We start from the raw sequence: 16,915 nt of genomic DNA, 5'->3' as shown, positions 1-16,915 counted from the left end.
TTTCCATACCCATTAAGTAACTTCGTTCCATGTCTTGTAGTTCTGGCAATATAAAAAGGTTTCTAGTTTTATTTATGAAATTTCCTTTATTTATTGGTAATTTGATGGGATCTAAGTGATCCGTGACATCTTGAGATGTCATATGGACATATGTCTTATGGAAATATGTTCATATGTTCATTATATATTGTTGAGCGGTAAATTCTGGTAACCAAATACACAGTTTGATCTCTATTTTAAGGAATAAAAAAAAAAAGTTTGTATATATGCATGTTATGTGTATGTGTTCTATTTCTATATGTAGAGAGAGAGAAAATATAGAAATACAACACATATAGGTAGCATGGGAGAGACAGAGACAGAGATAGAGAGACACGGAGGAAAACAGAGATAGAGGGAACTATATCTCTACCTTCTTCATTCTCAGCTTAATTTCAACTACAAGAAAAAATGCACTGGAAATTAAAAGCTGGGAGAGTACAGAATATGTTAACTATGAATGTTTCGGGGAGATGGGAATGTGGGTTATTTTTGCTATTTGCACTTATTATTATTATTATTATTATTTTAAGAGAGAGAGAGAGCATGCACAAGTCAGAGGGCAGAGGGAAAAAGAGAGAGAATCCCAAACAGGCTCCACTCCACGCTCAGGGCAGAGCCCGATGTGGGGCTCAATCCTACCACCCTAGGATGATAACCTGAGCTGAAATCAAGAGTTAGATGCTCAACCGACTAAGCCAGCCAGGTGATGCTGCACTTTCTAATTATTTGATAATTTTATAATTACATTACCTTTGTAATTTGTGTAGTATTTCAAGTAAAAAAAAAAGTTTATATCCAAATTTTTTTTTTTTTCAAAATTTCAGTCATTTCTGGGGCGCCTGGGTGGCGCAGTCGGTTAAGCGTCCGACTTCAGCCAGGTCACGATCTCGCGGTCCGTGAGTTCCAGCCCCGCGTCGGGCTCTGGGCTGATGGCTCAGAGCCTGGAGCCTGTTTCCGATTCTGTGTCTCCCTCTCTCTCTGCCCCTCCCCCGTTCATGCTCTGTCTCTCTCTGTCCCAAAATAAAAAAAAAAAAAAGTTGGAAAAAAAAAACTAAAAAAAAAAACAAAAACAAAATTTCAGTCATTTCTAATAAAAGGTATATCAGCATAATATAATTATTTCATCTTTAAAAAAACTTTAGTGTGGTTAACATAGTGTTATATTAATTTTAGGTGTACAATATAGTGATTCAACCATTCTATACATTACTCAGTGCTCATCATAAGTGTACTCTTAATCCCCCTCACCAATTTCCCCCATCCTCGCCCCCGCCTCCCACCTCCCTTCTGGTAACCATCTTCGCCCCCGCCCCCCACCTCCCTTCTGGTAACCATCTGTTTGATCTCTATAGTTAAGAGTCTGGTTTTTTGGTTTGTCTTTTTTTTTTTTTTTCTTTTCTTTGTTCAATTCGTTCTCTTTCTTAAATTCCACATATGAGTGAAATCATATGCTATTTGTCTGTCTCTGGCTTATTACTCTTAGTATTATACTCTCTAGATCCATCCATGTTGCTGCAAATGACAATGATCATTTCACCTTTAGCCCACAAATAAAACTCACACCACATTTTCCAACGTTATGAAATGAAATTTGGCACAATCAATAAATAAGAGGACCCAATAAAATAAATCTTTAATGATTAACTTTAATTAAGCAGAACATGAAGTATGCTACTAAAAAGCAGACATTAAATACATCTCCTCAAGTAATTCTTAAATATCCTAAATTTAGTGCCAATAATTTAACATTATACAATTACATGTAATATGTTCCAAAATAATCAAATCACAAGAAATTTTAAAATGAGAAGAATTCAGGGAAGTCTCTAGTTAAGCATTTACATAGCATTCGTTATTCTGTCAGCCAATGTACCTAAGAAGCAGGACAATTGGTAATATCTTTGCTTTGTGTAGAATGGAAGCATATGGGTTTAAATACCTTTTATTACAGCACTATTGAAATTAGAGCCAAGATTACCTCAGGAAAATTTGTTTTCTGTACTAGTTTATTCTCGGGAACTACTTTGGCTAACATGCAATTTCTCCCATTTTGAGAAATTCCTTTTTTTCCATTTTACTGTAGCCTGTGACCCAGAGCTTAAGAAACTTCAGTACTCCCCCCACCCATGAAATAGTGGTGGAGGTGCCCAAAGAGCTTTGATCTGGTGGAGTTATGGAGAAGGCACTGGAAGAATAAGGGACCATTGGAGAGAATCGAAACGAGCTAAGTTGGTAATGACCATGGCTACAAAAGTTAGTGTGAAAGTTTTATCAGATCTCAAAATTGTGGAATGGCGGGCTGATTACAACCGGAAAACTGGACACCTGATTTCTAACTTTGGATTCTTATGGTTAGTGATCTGAGCTTGGGAAAGTCAAAGTAGTCATTCAACTTAGAAATAGTGTTTGGGCCAACTTTATGAAATTATTAAAACCCTTCCAGATCCATAGTTTTATCACTCCAAGGTATATACAACTGGGAACACTTAACTATTTTCAGCTACCACTTTGGCAACAGTGAGACATCAGTTTCAATACTATTTAGAACAATAAATGAACTACTAACATTTTCAAAACAGGATGCAATACAAACCACTGGAAAATTGTTATCCCTGAATGGTTCTTATTTTCTTTAAGAAAACTGCCACTTCCTACTGATCTAAAATGCCATATAGTTTTTCTCTATTTATAGAACGCACTACTGTTTTCTTGCTTGTTACGGGGAAAATACATTCTGCATACAATTTTATTTTTGTATTAATCTGACAATTTCTAGGGAAATTGTTTTCAGTCATATTGCAAAATATTCATTAAATTCTTATTTTCTGTACTTTGAAGTGTTAGCATTCAAGTGATCAATACAGTTTACAAAAGTAGAATTTTAGTCTGAAAATCTATACGCTTTTAGTGTCTTTAATTTGAATTTGAATTCCCTATTATAAATTAATGAAAACTTGATGAGCAAATGTATTGACATTTGATACTTTAAAGGATATATTGGAAAATCATACCCCTTAAATAGATAAATGCATTCAAGAGAATATTACCAGGTTGGATTCTCTCCTTTGGATCTCAGAAAGTCAACAGTACTTTACTTTCATCCAGCTCTTAAAACTCAGCTTTATTTTTGCTACGGGAAGAAGAGAGGATTTCATTCAACTAGATAACTGATCAGCAGGTGTTACTGTAAACAGGAAGTAATTTATTATTTATCGTAGTTAAGACAAAATTCCCCACTGAGGGAGATGAATTGCTGGGTCTTCGCAAACACCTCAATTTCCCATTTCATTCTACTTCACAAGCAGTGCTAAGGTTTAGATTTCTTTAGATTTCTTTTTAGGAGGTCTCTAATCCAACTCACCTCCATATTCTCTTTTGATGGCCAGACTGGCCAGGAAAGTGGAGATTTCTTCTTGCATGCTAAGAACGTGTAAGTCAAATAACCATTATCAATCCCATCTGTGTTGACCTTCTCCTCACATACATGAAGTGGGGAAATGCAGGGCTTATGGAAGTAAGTAAGTGAAAATGAACATTTATTAAGTCCTTATTATGTGCCATATGCTTTACATTAATTACTAACTTCATTCAGTGCTCCTGCAACTAAGAAGCGATGATAGCATGCCACTAAATGATAATGAAGAAGAAAATAATTGGGAAGTGTAAATATTTAATGTGAAATTTATGACATATGCATTTATGATCTCATATCCCTGACCTTTTTTCCTTTAACTTTCCTGGAATTTGCAAATACCTTCTTAGCTCTGAATAGCTAATTAGATACCATAAACAACGATTCATCCTGGTAGGCACTATATATATCTATTTGGTGAAAAACAGAGGAGCTAAATCCCATATTGATAATACACATTGGTGATAATAGTTTCAATTTCATGAAGTATTCTCCTGGTTCCTGGCAGTATAAAAAGGCTTCTAGTTTTGTTTATAATTAAAAAACAAAACAAAACAAAACAAAAAAAACACAACTACCTGTAGCACTGATGTGATCTAGTGATCCGTGATGTCTCTTATCTTGAACGCACTGCAGCCAGCCTAATCCTCAGAGTGGGACCCTCTGAGTGACTATCTCAAAAGCCTATGTTCCACTACCTGCTGGGTTTCCTGATATTCTAATACTACATACAAGGCATTTGACTAATTCTTTACATATTATGAAATCTTCTTTCATTTTATAGATCTAATAAAGTTCACCATCTCTAATAACAAACAGATATTTCTTAAAAGGAAATACAAGCTCTAAGTAACAATGCACGATTTTAGGATCTGAGAGGTAAAATATGTTTATAAAGTTGATATAATACAGAGCATAAAAATGAGCCTATTGATTCTGGGGGGAGGAAGACTTACTCAATTCTAATCTCAAATGTCACATGCTAAATGTATGGCAAGTTACTTCTCTGAGTCTCAGTATTTTTAATCTGAAAAATAATACCTGTGTTGAATACTTGTTGCAAAGAATTAACATTTGTAAAGACCCAGAAGAGACCATACAATAGGTGCTTAATAAATAGTAATTATATTCTCACCCATCATTGCATCCCATCATTGGCTAAAGTAGTATCACAACTCTGAGAGCATACATTTGGTCTGTGATAAATTAGCTGACCAGTTCAAGTATGAGTCCAATTAATATAAAGATATGCACAGATCAAATAAATAAATAAAGATTCTTTGGGCATTTTCTACAAGTTACCTTCCTATACAGCTGTCTTCTAAATATAAGCTATAAGACTCTAGAGTAGGTTAAGAGGTCAAAAATTGCCTTTATCACCTATATGGCTTAAATCTGGAAAATAATAATAGTGATAATGACCTTGAACTCTTGTGGAATTTCCATCTCAATCGTGTGAGTATTTCACTGCCAAGAAACGGATATCTTTTGATATCACCGAAATAATAAAGTGAGATAGAATTTAGAGGACAAATTTGAGAGGTATACTCAAATGCCTGTGTCTATGATTGTCATGGAAATCTGGGACAGATACACTCATATTAAAACATAAGGCATACTCCTTAAATAGAATCCCTGGAGGATTAGAGTTCTACTGAACTACTTACTGCCTCACCTGACCAAAACTGTAACTTGTACAGTGCAAGTGCAACCACTCAAGTTAAAGATAAGTTTTGGAAAAAATAATACATGCGTACTGCCAGCAATGATTCCTTTTAAAACCTGAATCTAGGTGGACAATCATTCACAGAATGATTCAATTATTTCTATGATTGTCATACCTAAATGGTTTCCTTTATTCTGGGGAATACACACACTTCAATACCGGGCACGGCTGAAAGTGGTCATGGGTCACCTGATTGTAACAATTGCAAAGACATGATAAAGGGTTCTTTTAACGGTAAGAGCGATCTGATTATTAGCTTCTCATTTGAGGCAGCTTATCTACGGTCCAAAAAAAATGCCTTCAATTATTTCATTGATTAAACTCCAAAGCATCTTATCCACAGTCAGTGGAAATGGCTGGCGTTTAATAACATAGAACTCTTCTAACTATAACTAACCGAATAAATAGTTTTAAACTCACGGCTAAAATTAGTGAATTGATAAATAACTACATCTCACGTAAGAATGAGAATTATCAAAACACTTTTGAGAACACAGTTCGACTTGGAGGGCTCCAGGGAGGAAGTGCCTCATTTTCAAGAAAGGAATGACGTTTCTTCTGTTTTCGTTCAATTCTTTCCTGCCTTTCTTTCTTTTCCTAAAGAGAAAACAGAAAACTGTAAATTTACATACATATATGAACATTATTGTCAAATCAAGTTGCTCATTGAAGAACTAAATAATCCATTACAGGAGATTTAAATGTCATTTCCGATTTAATTGTTTATAAAGGAATAGTAGCTAGAGAACATTGCTTATAAAGAATACTACCAACAGGAACTAATACACCACTTAATCACTTATTTTTTAATATTAAAAGTGATAATATTTAAATAAAATTGTGAAAAATGGGAAAAAACCCTAAAATTCCATAACTCAAAGAGAATAATTATTAGAGGTCAGTGGATGACTTTCTGAGAACAAATTCTCAGAACTAAATTTACTGGGTGCAAAGGTTGAATCTGCCATAGCAGCAGGGATACTTCAAAATTTTCATAAATAGTTGAAAGCTAAGTTTCATGTTTCTTTGCTTATTATTGAGTTTGAGCACATTTTGATTTCTTTAGCACTTTTAAGTGAATTTTTTTCTCAATTATTTGGCTCATCGATATGGATATCAGTGCTTTTAATTTTTAGCAATTTGCATATTTTTCTTAAACACCTTTTTCAGAATTTATTTATTTATTTATCTTGAGAGACATAGAGCATGAGTCGGGGAGGGGCAGAGAGAGAGGGAGACAGAAAATCAGGCTCCGTGCTGCCAGCACAGAGCCCAATGCGGGGCTCGAACCCGTGAATGATGAAATCATGACCTGAGCCGAAATCAAGAGTTAGACACTTAACCTACTGAGTCATTCAGGCGCCCCCTGCAGAGTTTCATACAGTAAATACTATCTTTGCAGCAAACATTTTATCTATGTTACTTTTAGTCCTTTTTACCAAAATAAATAAATAAATAAATAAATAAATAAATAAATAAATAAATAAAACAAAAAATAAGAAATATTTCAGCCGTGACAACTGTTTAAAGAGTAATATGGTCAAAACCTGTGAACCACTATCTGCCTTCTAAAAGAAAACATGACCAATACTTTTGAAGCTCTCGGTGTTCATTCTCTTATCACTGTCCTTCCTCTCCACCCCACTGAGGTATCCATTGCTCTGAATTCGATGCTTATCATTCAAGTGTATCTCTTAATTTTATTGTAATATTATAATATTTAATACTTTTATCATATATGTATTAATCCCCCAATAAGTAACTTTTTTGCATGTTTTTACAATTTATAATAAAAGGGAACACACTATATATTTTTTGCAACATCCTCTTTTATTCATCTTAATATTTCTAAGATCCAGCTATATGAGGTATAACTCTAGTTCCTTGATATTCCATAGAATACTCATAGAATTCCAGCATAGCAACTTATCACAACTGATCAATTTTTGTTGTTGTTGTTGTGAAAGAATGATGTTATTTTTTTTTTTTCCATGCAACGACCATGTTATAAACATCCTTGTTTGATTCCTTGTACTTATAAGTCAAGATTTTCTCTCCATGTATATGCTTGGAGTAAAATTGGTTTGTAGGGTTTGACTAAGTTCAACTTTACTGGGAAATAATTTATTTTTCAAAGCTGCTGTAGGAATTCACCAAGCAGCACCTACACTGACTTTTTATATTAATGCATTAATGATTTTAAATTTCATATCTGTTCATGTTTTCCTTTGTTATTTCCACAGCACTTCTAGGTTTAGAAAAGCATCTTATCTTGTGAGACTTGATACTGTTTTATTTTCTTTTGGTTCTTCTATTGTTTGGCATTTTATATTCATTGCTTTAGTTCTTTTGGAGTTTCTATTGTTGTAGGGTAATTTTCTGAAGGGATTTTATGTCCAAATAACACACAAATAACCAAATTATAATTTCCCTGCATGTGTTAATTTGCGTTACTTTATTATATAGCATATCCTTACTTGTAACATGTTCTGAGGGGCCCTGGGGGGTCTAATATTTTACTGGTACTATATTGCTTTAATTTGTGTTTATTCATTCACCTCTTAAGCACTGAGATCCTACTCTGGGTCAAGTAGCATAGTGAGGGCCATGCATAAAGTGATTCTAAAATCCAAACACCGATTTGGTCCCTGTCCCTCAGGGGATTTTCAAAATAGACAGTTAATAAACAATCAAATAAACCACAGATCATTTCGAGTTGTGAGAATTTCTATGGAATATCATGAAAAAATTGTTGTGATTGTTAAAGAGCAAAAGGGAGTACTTCCTTGCAAAGAAAAGTGGACTCAGGAATGTCACTGTGAGTGAGACAAGATGGGTAAGAGAAGCCACTTGTGATACGCGATGGGGAGAGAGCATTTCAAGCAGAGGGAGCAGTATATGTCAGGGCTCTGACAAGTCAGAGAACCATGGGATGTGAGGAGAAACGAGAGAGCCAGCGTGACTCAAACTGGGAAGATGGGAAGGGGGTGCCAGGTGAGAATAAAAAGACAGGGCAGTGAGGTGCGGGGGGGCCCACAGGCCACAGTAACAACTGGAACATATGTAAGAGACGAGAAGTCAACAAGTGACACTGGGAAGGGAGGCCGGGAAGTGAGAGAAACCAGGGGAACAGGGCACCCAGGGGAGAAGATAGTTGCAAGAAGGAGGATGCGACTATCTAGAATGTTTGAGAGGTCCGGGGAATGTGGCAGAAAACAACACATTGGATGGCTACATGGTCTGACAAAACTGTCAAAGCGTAGTTTCTGTAACCCAATGGCAAGAGACAAGCTCGGAGTGTGTGGAGGGTGAAAAGGGTATGGAGAACTAAGAAGTGTAAATAAACCTGTAGACGTTTAGCTGTAGAAAAAGCAGTGAAATGTGGGACCACCTCTGGGGGCCAATGAGGAATTAAGGGCTACATATCCTGGAAAGTGGTGGGAATAATCCAGGCGAGAACGCTGGCTTCTGGGTGAATGGAATGGTAAGTTTTTATTTTACTGCCTGATGGGAACAGTTCTGACCTTCATCTTATTTGAAAATATTATCTTCCAGAACCTCACATTTTCATGAAAGCAGATGAATTTTCGAACCATTCTGTTTCCCCATACACATTCCCGCCAAAGAGATGACTGAGTATGTGGGAAGTACCGTGAAATCTAGACATTAATCTAGGACTACCTGAAATGTTAACAGCTCTCGGTCCTTTCACCCTGCAGCTCAGATTGTCTTTCCATTTCTCCATTTCTAACACCTGCAAGTTGGGTGGTTTCCTCACCTTGGTGATTTTCTCAAAGAGCAGCAGTACCCAGGAACCCTTAAACAACACTGCCTCTGCAGACTGGGCGGCTTGGGAGGGACAGCATTTTTGGTAAATTATTAGGTGTCTACAGTTCTTTTACCCGTACCTGTGTGGAACTGATAGATGTCACAAGGAGAATACGATAACGCAAGGTTTCCATCGACATACAATTATTCACATAAAACGAAAGGAATAGAGAGGTATGAAATTATTTTAACACCTTGCTCCAGATCATGAAAATGTTTGCATGCCTGCTAGTCCTACTAAAGCAAAGAGGGAATCTCCTTTCAGAATCTTAATTGAGAAAACAAAAAAAAAAAAAACTATAATTGAGTCACAGTCAATCATTTTAGTATCTCAGAGGGAGGCAGACCCTCTTGCTAGGTAGCAGAAAAGCAAAGACTAGGCTGTGTCCACAGAAACTGACCAAACAAACCTCTTTTTGTCTGTTCCATTTAACATGGGGAGAGAGAGGGAAACATGAAACAAGTTTGTTCTTACTGGTAGATACTAAAAAGGTCAGAATAGGAAATAAGCAACTATCAACCTTAATGTCAATTCAGATGATCTACAATGTTATCTTGAGTAATAATTAATTATTGGTAATATTACTCAAGCAATAATTAAAAATTAAAAGAACCTTGTTATAAAGTCCTTCTGACTGTTGTCTGTTGGAGACTGAACTTTTTATTCATTTTCTTACTAAAGGCAACTATTAATTAATCTGGGAACCAGCGTGAAGAAGAGAGTCTTACTGATCTTTGGCTATAACTTTCCCCTAAAAGAATAACTCATCCAATGCTCACTACTCAAATTAGATTCTATAACAAAATTTTGACATGTAACTTTACATTAAAATGAAAGTCCTTAGACTTCTAAATAGGGGTATTTTTCCAAACTATCTGCAAACAAATTTTAATAAGAGATTGGTAAAATGGAGGAGTAGTTCTGTAACATATTGTATATGGATGTTTTTATAAGTAGCATTATATTTGTTGAGGTTATACAGACATCAAAACAAGTCATTTTCATCGTAGATCTTTGATTGATGAGTTTTTGTTCTCTAGAGGACTGATCAGGATGAGAAAGTGACTAAGTACTGTAATAAAACACAATGTACCTAACTGTGGCTTAGTCATTAAGGAGATTCTATTCCATTTTCAAGAATAAGTGAAAATAAAACTGAAAACTTAAACACGTACATTTAGTTGCTATAAGTGATACTAGCACACAGTATATGTCTCCTTGATCTACGAAGAGTTTTCATTTTTCTTAGAACCAAGCACTATTTAAGAGTTTAAGGAAGGGGCTCCTGGGTGGCTCAGTCAGTTAAACATCCAACTTCGGCTCAGGTCGTGGTCTCACAGTTCGTAGGTTTGAGCCCTGCATAGGGCTCTGTGCTGACAGCTCAGAGCCTGGAGCCTGCTTCGGATTCTGTGTCTCCTTCTCTCTCTGCCCCACCCACCCCCCTCTCTCTCTCAAAAATAAACATTAAAAAATTTTTTTAAAAAGTTTAAGAAAGCCATCATGGAACACTACCTTCCCTCATTCAAACCATTAAACCAATTTTGATCACCTTATTCCTTACTGTTTTTCTGCCTGAAATTGGCATAAAGCAGCACTAAAGTCAACACATAAACAATAATAAATTCTGTTGCTATATTTATTAGGATTGAATTAAATTTGTAAAGTACTGCAGGGAGAACTGACATCTATAACATCATTATAAGACTGTTTCTATCCAAGAGCAGTTTTGATCCATGTTCTCTTCATTTGTGTCCTTTAGGAGTGTTCTAAAATTTTCTTCATAGTTGTCTTTGTCTTGTACATTTCTTAAGTTTATTCCTAAATGCTTCATGTTTTTATCTTATCTTTACATAGTCTGCCTTGTGTCCTGAATGTTTCTCTAGCTACTGTTGATTCTAAAGTTTATGTGAAAAAGTAAATAATAATAGATACTTGAAAGTGGAGCTATGAAGGAAGATTAAACAAAACAGATATAAAGTCCTGATAATGAAACAGTATATGGAATATGTACAGTGAGATCTGAGATTGACCCATGGAACAGAAAGTCAAGAAACAGATCCTGGGGCACCTGGGTGGCTCAGTCAGTTGGGCGTCCAACGTCAGCTCAGGTCATGATCTCATGGTTTGTGAGTCTGAGCCCCGCGTCAGGCTCTGTGCTGACAGCTCGTAGTCTGGAGCCTGCTTCGGATTCTGTGTCTCCTTCTCTCTCTGTCCCTCCCCCACTTATATTCTGTTTCTTTCTCTCTCTCTCTCTCTCTCTCTCTCTCTCTCCCTCAGAAATAAATAAACATTAAAAAAAAAAAAAAAAAGAAGAGAAGAAACAGATCCTAAATTCTGGGAATGTATCAGATAACAAAGGCAGTACCTCAAATCATTGGGTAAAAGGCTTTTTTGTAGGAGATGTGTTTGGAAAAAATAAAGTTGGAATCATATATCCCATCACGAGTAAGATAAATTATAAGCTGGTCAAATGTTAAAATGTCAAGATATTAAAATCATAAAGTTACTAGAAGAAAAATGAGAGCACTTTATTTCACTTCAAGTTATGAAGAAAGTCTTTTCAACTATGCCTGAAAATAGAACTCAAAAGACTGATAAATTTGACACCAGAAGATAAAACAAAATTGTCCATCGCATAAAATACTATATGCAAAGTTGAGAGATCAACAAAACCATGGGAAAAAATGGTTGTAACTCCTACCAGAAATAGGCTTATTTCCCTAGTGTATAAAAAAGCTTCTGAAAATTAATATGAAAAAGACCAAAAGAAAAATGTGCAAAGCCTATGGATTAACAGTTTACAAAAAAAATGACAAGTGACCCTTCCACAAATGAAAAGATGCTAAGTCAGTCCTAACCAGAGAAATACAACCACAAAATACCCTGAACAGTATTTTTAACTAGCACATTGACATGAATTCAAAAAGTTTATAAGAAATCTTACTGGAGAGAGCCCTACCGGATGCTATGCCCCTGTGGAGCAACTTTTACACTTTGTGATTGCTGCCCCAGGCGGAGTGCTAACTACCCACATGAATGTGCCACCTATGGGGGTGCTAACTACCCGCGTGAATGTGCCACCTACCGATGTAAAGTGCTTTTCATATGAACATGTTACTTAGTCAAAAATTGATAAACACGTATATATATGATGATATTTTAAAACAGAAAACAGTATTTTGCTTAACATCAATGACAAGGAACTATAAACATAAGTAGACTAAAACAGAAGAAAAATATTTAAAAAACAGAAACATGTTAAGTCCAGCTAGACATTTTCCTCCCGAACTTCTTATTTGCTTTCTTTCGTTAAAAAGCACCAAAATGAGACTTTCTCCTTGAGGTCATTGGAAAGAGCAAAAGAGAATTTAAAAAGTGGAATAACTTTCTCACCGTGCAATTCAGTATTACTATGTGTCATGACAAGTCCCACCTAAAAGCTGACAAGTCCTTCAGCAGTGCACTTGTCAGCTTTCCGTGATTTTACACCTAAGAGTCATTGCAAAGGAAGAGTAGGCACGACTGGTAAGTGACTAACCCTGGGAATGCGGGGAAGGAAGAGTATCATGCCTGAAGGCTTAAGCCTGAGTGCTTGAAGGAATAGTAGAAGCGTTAACAGAAATGAGTAAATCAAAGACAATATGATAGACATAGGGAGAGAACAGATTCAACAAGGCAGCTTTGAGTAGAAATGGCCAGCAGGCAGGGGCAAAAAGAACTGGAATTAGGCACAGAAAAGTCATGAATAAAGTACATTAATAAGACACAGGTTCATTAACAAACAATACCTACCAGCCATTTTTCATATTCATCAATAGCTTGCTTGTCTTTATCTTTCTTCTCTGCTTTTTTCAGTTCTTCTCTTCTTTTCTCATTTATTCTCTCTTTCTCCTTTTCTTTGAAAAAGGCGTCCTTCTTTTCATTCCTATGTAGGACAGTACAAAACACTGGGTGGTTAAAGGAGAGGCTATAATAAAGATTTCCCAGTACATCTTTGTGGTAATGAGATGCCGATACATTAGTAAATTTCAAGCAAACAATGTTTTAAAAGCCTAGAGCGTTATTCATTTGAAATGGAGCAAAACAGTTCTCATTTGGGATTACCATTTCTCTACAGCTGTTAAGTTATCTTTCCTTTTCTCAGCAATAGTTTCCTCCTCTTTCTGCTTCTTCGCTCTTTCGTATTCTTTCTCCTTTTTATTTTTCTCTCTAAGATACTCCATCTTTTTCTCTTTCCATCGTTCAAACGCCTGAAAGAGTTCACAACGAGTTTCTTACTGACCGTGGATGTGACCAGGTAAGGAGAAGCCCAGTCAATCAGTACCATAGGTGCTGAGCGAGGGAGGATAAGGAAGGCAGATGTCCGAAGCCCCTGCATACCTGTAGTGCCTCTCCTTTTCTCACAGCATTTTCTTCCTCGGTTTTTTTCTTGTTTTTTTCCTCAAGTCTTTTTTTGGCGGCGATTTTCTTTGCTTCCTTTTCTTTCATGGCCTTCCAGGCCTCAAATGATGCTAATGCTTCTTCTCTCTTAGCAGCTCTTTTCTATTTCAGAAAAAATAAGAGACAGTTAGATGTGTGCGGGTAAAGAGATGGCCAAGTATCGGGAGATGCCGATATACACATACAGATTGTATTTCATTCCCTACATAGTCATCGTTTCTAGAAATTGTTTTTCAAAGAAGATAATTTATTTAGGATAGTTTAGACAAGTTGATTTACAAAAAAAAAAGTCATCTGATTTTTTTCATTGCATTTTAATTTTATTTTTACTCATTGCATTTTAAAATGTCCTTTTCTTAAACCATTTATCTGATATTGATCTGCTATTCATGGGAAAGAACTGTTTTTTGGAAGTGTACTGAACAAATGTTGTCAAAACAAACTAATAGGCCAAGTACTACTGCAAAATACTAATAATAAAACATTCTATTAAGGGGGCACCAGGGTGGCTCAGTCGGTTAAGCAACCTACTCTTCATTTCGGCTCAGGTCACGATCTCAGGGTCATGAGATACAGTCCCGCCGTTGGGCTCTGTGCTGACAGCCTCCTTGGGATTCCCTCCTTTCCTCTCTCTCTGCCCTTTCCCTGCTCTCTCTCTCTCTCTCAAAATAAATAAATAAACTTCAAAAAAACCCACATTCCATTAAAAGAAAGATATCAGGAAAGTTATAGGCTTATAAAGTAAGTCAGAGTGAGGTAGATTGGCCAAGTCACACAGATTTTTGCTTTGAACCGGAGTTCTGACTGACATCAAAGCATAAAATTGTTCCTAAACAACAGAGCCCACATGTTGAAACTATGCGCAGACGGGGAAATATGTAGGTGAGTGTATGGTAAGTATGTTACGACTTTACTTACCTCCATCTAGTCCCATATTCTTGGCTTGCTCTAAAATATTGCTTACCATTAAACGACAGAAAGCCTTAGAGAAAACATGATTCAGAAGGGAAGGCACGACGCACCTCCCCGAGTTGCACAGATCACACGAGAAGGTGTCTGGCACTGAGCACAGCAGAGAAACGCTGCAAAAGTGGTGACGGGGATGTGGCACACCCCTGCAGGGCTGCTCCATGCAGTACCCTGCACTTGGGAAATAGGTTCCTCTCTGAACCCATTGAAGTATTGCACAGCACAGTAGAGGGCTTTTAGTTTAGAAGATGCGAAGGAACTAAGCATGTCGGAGACGACCAGGCAGGAGTTAGAGGTAGAGACTCAAGTATTGAAATAAGAGCCTACCTCTGGACAGCGGGAAGGATATGGCTCAAGAGTTCACGTAGGGGTTGGTCTTGAAGATACATATAAAATTCAAGGTGGAGGGGCGCCTGGGTGGCTCAGTTCATTAAGCGGCCGACTTCGGCCCAGGTCATGATCTCACGGTCCGTGAGTTCGAGCCCCGCGTTGGGCTCTGTGCTGACAGCTCAGAGCCTGGAGACTGTTTCAGATTCTGTGTCTCCCTCTCTCTGACCCTGCCCCGTTCATGCTTTGTCTCTCTCTCTCTCTCTCTCAAAAATAAATAAACGTTAAAAAAAAATTAAAAAAAAAAATTCAAGGTGGAAAAGAGGAAAACTAGAGGTCAATGTCTGACGACCCTTTACATTCTTGGCTAAGTTGTAAGATTGAAGTCAATTTTTCACAGGGAAAAATGAAGTAAGAGTGAACAGGTGTCCACAAGCAACAATAAGTTCACGATGAGTACGGTCAAATGAGTACGAAAAACAGAAATCTCTGTGTATCTGTTTTCATGTAAAACGGTTATATTCATATCAAACTAAAAATGTATAAAGTACCAGAGAAATAAAATCAGAAATCAATTCTCTTATGCATGTTATTTTGCCATTAAACAACAGTAGATTTAGCAATGTTAAATATTTAGAGATATTTTACTGACTTAAAAATCCACAGTATTTTCCACTTCTATATTTCAGAATACCTGTTCGTTTTGGATCCTTAGGTTTTCACTTTCAATCCTTTTAATTCTGTGCATTTCATGTAAATACACATTTTTCTTTTCTAACCACTCCTGTGAGAATAAGAAAGAAACTATATGATATTCAAAGTTTCCCAAATGAATTAGAATTCTTATCCATTTCTGAAATATTTGATTAAAATTTTAAAAAGGCAAAACACAAAATTGAGAAATTCTATATACACTAGTATCATTTTTCTTTTTCTAATAAGATTGTAATATATAAAGATAAGTATGAATAAAAAATATGTCTGTCATCTTTCTTAGATTTAGCAACAGAATTCAAAGATTGAATATAATGGCTCCATGGAAGTTCACATTTTTCTCCAAATTTCTCAAGTACAATTTTCTAAAGTGTACTATGTAGTGTAATAAACAAGAAAAAAAAAAAAAAGGACCTTTTTGGAAATGAGGAAAAATCAGGAAAGTCTTTTGCTATGCAAGCTTACTTCAAATACAAATTCTTAGGGAAGAAAAAAATTAAAACTTTTTGTTCATAAATTTGTTCATACATTTGTTCATTTGTTCATACATTTTAAGAAGAAAAAGCATAAAAATGTATATAGACTTTAACCATATTTTTGCTTTGGCTGGAATTTTATAAATTTTCATGGCATATTCTCTTTCTTTAAAAACAGCTATGGGGGCGCCTGGGTGGCTCAGTCGGTTGAGCATCCGACTTAGGCTCAGGTCGTGATCTCACAGTTTGTGGGTTCGAGCCCCACATCAGGCTCTGTGCTGACCGCTTGCTTAGAGCCTGGAAGCTGCTTTGGATTCTGTGTCTCCTTCTCTCTCTGCCCCTCCCCCACTCATGCTTTGTCTCACTCTGTTTCTCAAAAATAAATGAATGTAAAAAAAAAAAAAGAAAAGAAACTTACAAAATAAAAAAAAACAGCTATGATTGGTTAAGCAAAGCTTAGAAAGAAATAATTTAGTAAAAAAAAAAAAAAAAAAACTTTGGGTTGCTCAGGTATTATAAAGGAACATTTTTCCCAATAAATTAAGTATTAAACCAGCATTTCTGACAGGGTCATTTTATTCCTTGATAAACGGGTAACCTTATTAGGTGACTCTTCATTTTTAAAGAATGTTTTCCTTTTTACCTGATAAACAGCTGCCCTTATGTTATCTGCTCGTTCAGGTTCTAGGTTCTGTTTCTGTGGGGGCTTTTGGTCCAAGACTTTCAAAGTCCCTAAATAGTGAGAAGAGGTAGATGCTGATGGTGGTCTCCTTATAGAACTAGATTTCTTTAAAAAGTCAGAGGTCATTAATCTGAAAAGATCCAAAGAAATCAACACAGTTACTACAATTGCACTTGGTAGGAGAAAAATACATTAGAATTTACAGCTACTATATTTGAAATTACATTATAAATTAATAAGTTATAAGTACTTTGAAAATGTAAAAAAAGACAACGATGATAGTCTTTTCTTACTTAGA

General features: G+C 36.1%; 1 protein-coding gene across 5 annotated transcripts in view; it reads right to left on the bottom strand.

The window, feature by feature from the left end:
* Positions 1-1,668: 1,668 nt before the first annotated feature.
* The window catches only part of MAP9 (microtubule associated protein 9), a 38,152-nt gene continuing 22,905 nt past the window's right edge, over positions 1,669-16,915 (bottom strand). For all 5 annotated transcript variants that reach the window (XM_023252747.2, XM_023252748.2, XM_023252749.2 and 2 more), the window contains 6 exons: positions 16,579-16,747; positions 15,440-15,529; positions 13,390-13,551; positions 13,114-13,259; positions 12,802-12,934; positions 1,669-5,777 (listed from right to left, as the gene is read on the bottom strand). In XM_023252747.2, the coding sequence (XP_023108515.1) occupies positions 5,655-5,777; positions 12,802-12,934; positions 13,114-13,259; positions 13,390-13,551; positions 15,440-15,529; positions 16,579-16,747 (823 nt within the window). In that variant the 3' untranslated portion in view covers positions 1,669-5,654. The remainder of the gene's footprint in view (positions 5,778-12,801; positions 12,935-13,113; positions 13,260-13,389; positions 13,552-15,439; positions 15,530-16,578; positions 16,748-16,915) is intronic.

This window comes from Felis catus, chromosome B1, assembly GCF_018350175.1.
Source record: "Felis catus isolate Fca126 chromosome B1, F.catus_Fca126_mat1.0, whole genome shotgun sequence".
NCBI lineage: Eukaryota > Metazoa > Chordata > Mammalia > Carnivora > Felidae > Felis > Felis catus.
This window is presented reverse-complemented; position numbering and strand designations above follow the sequence as displayed.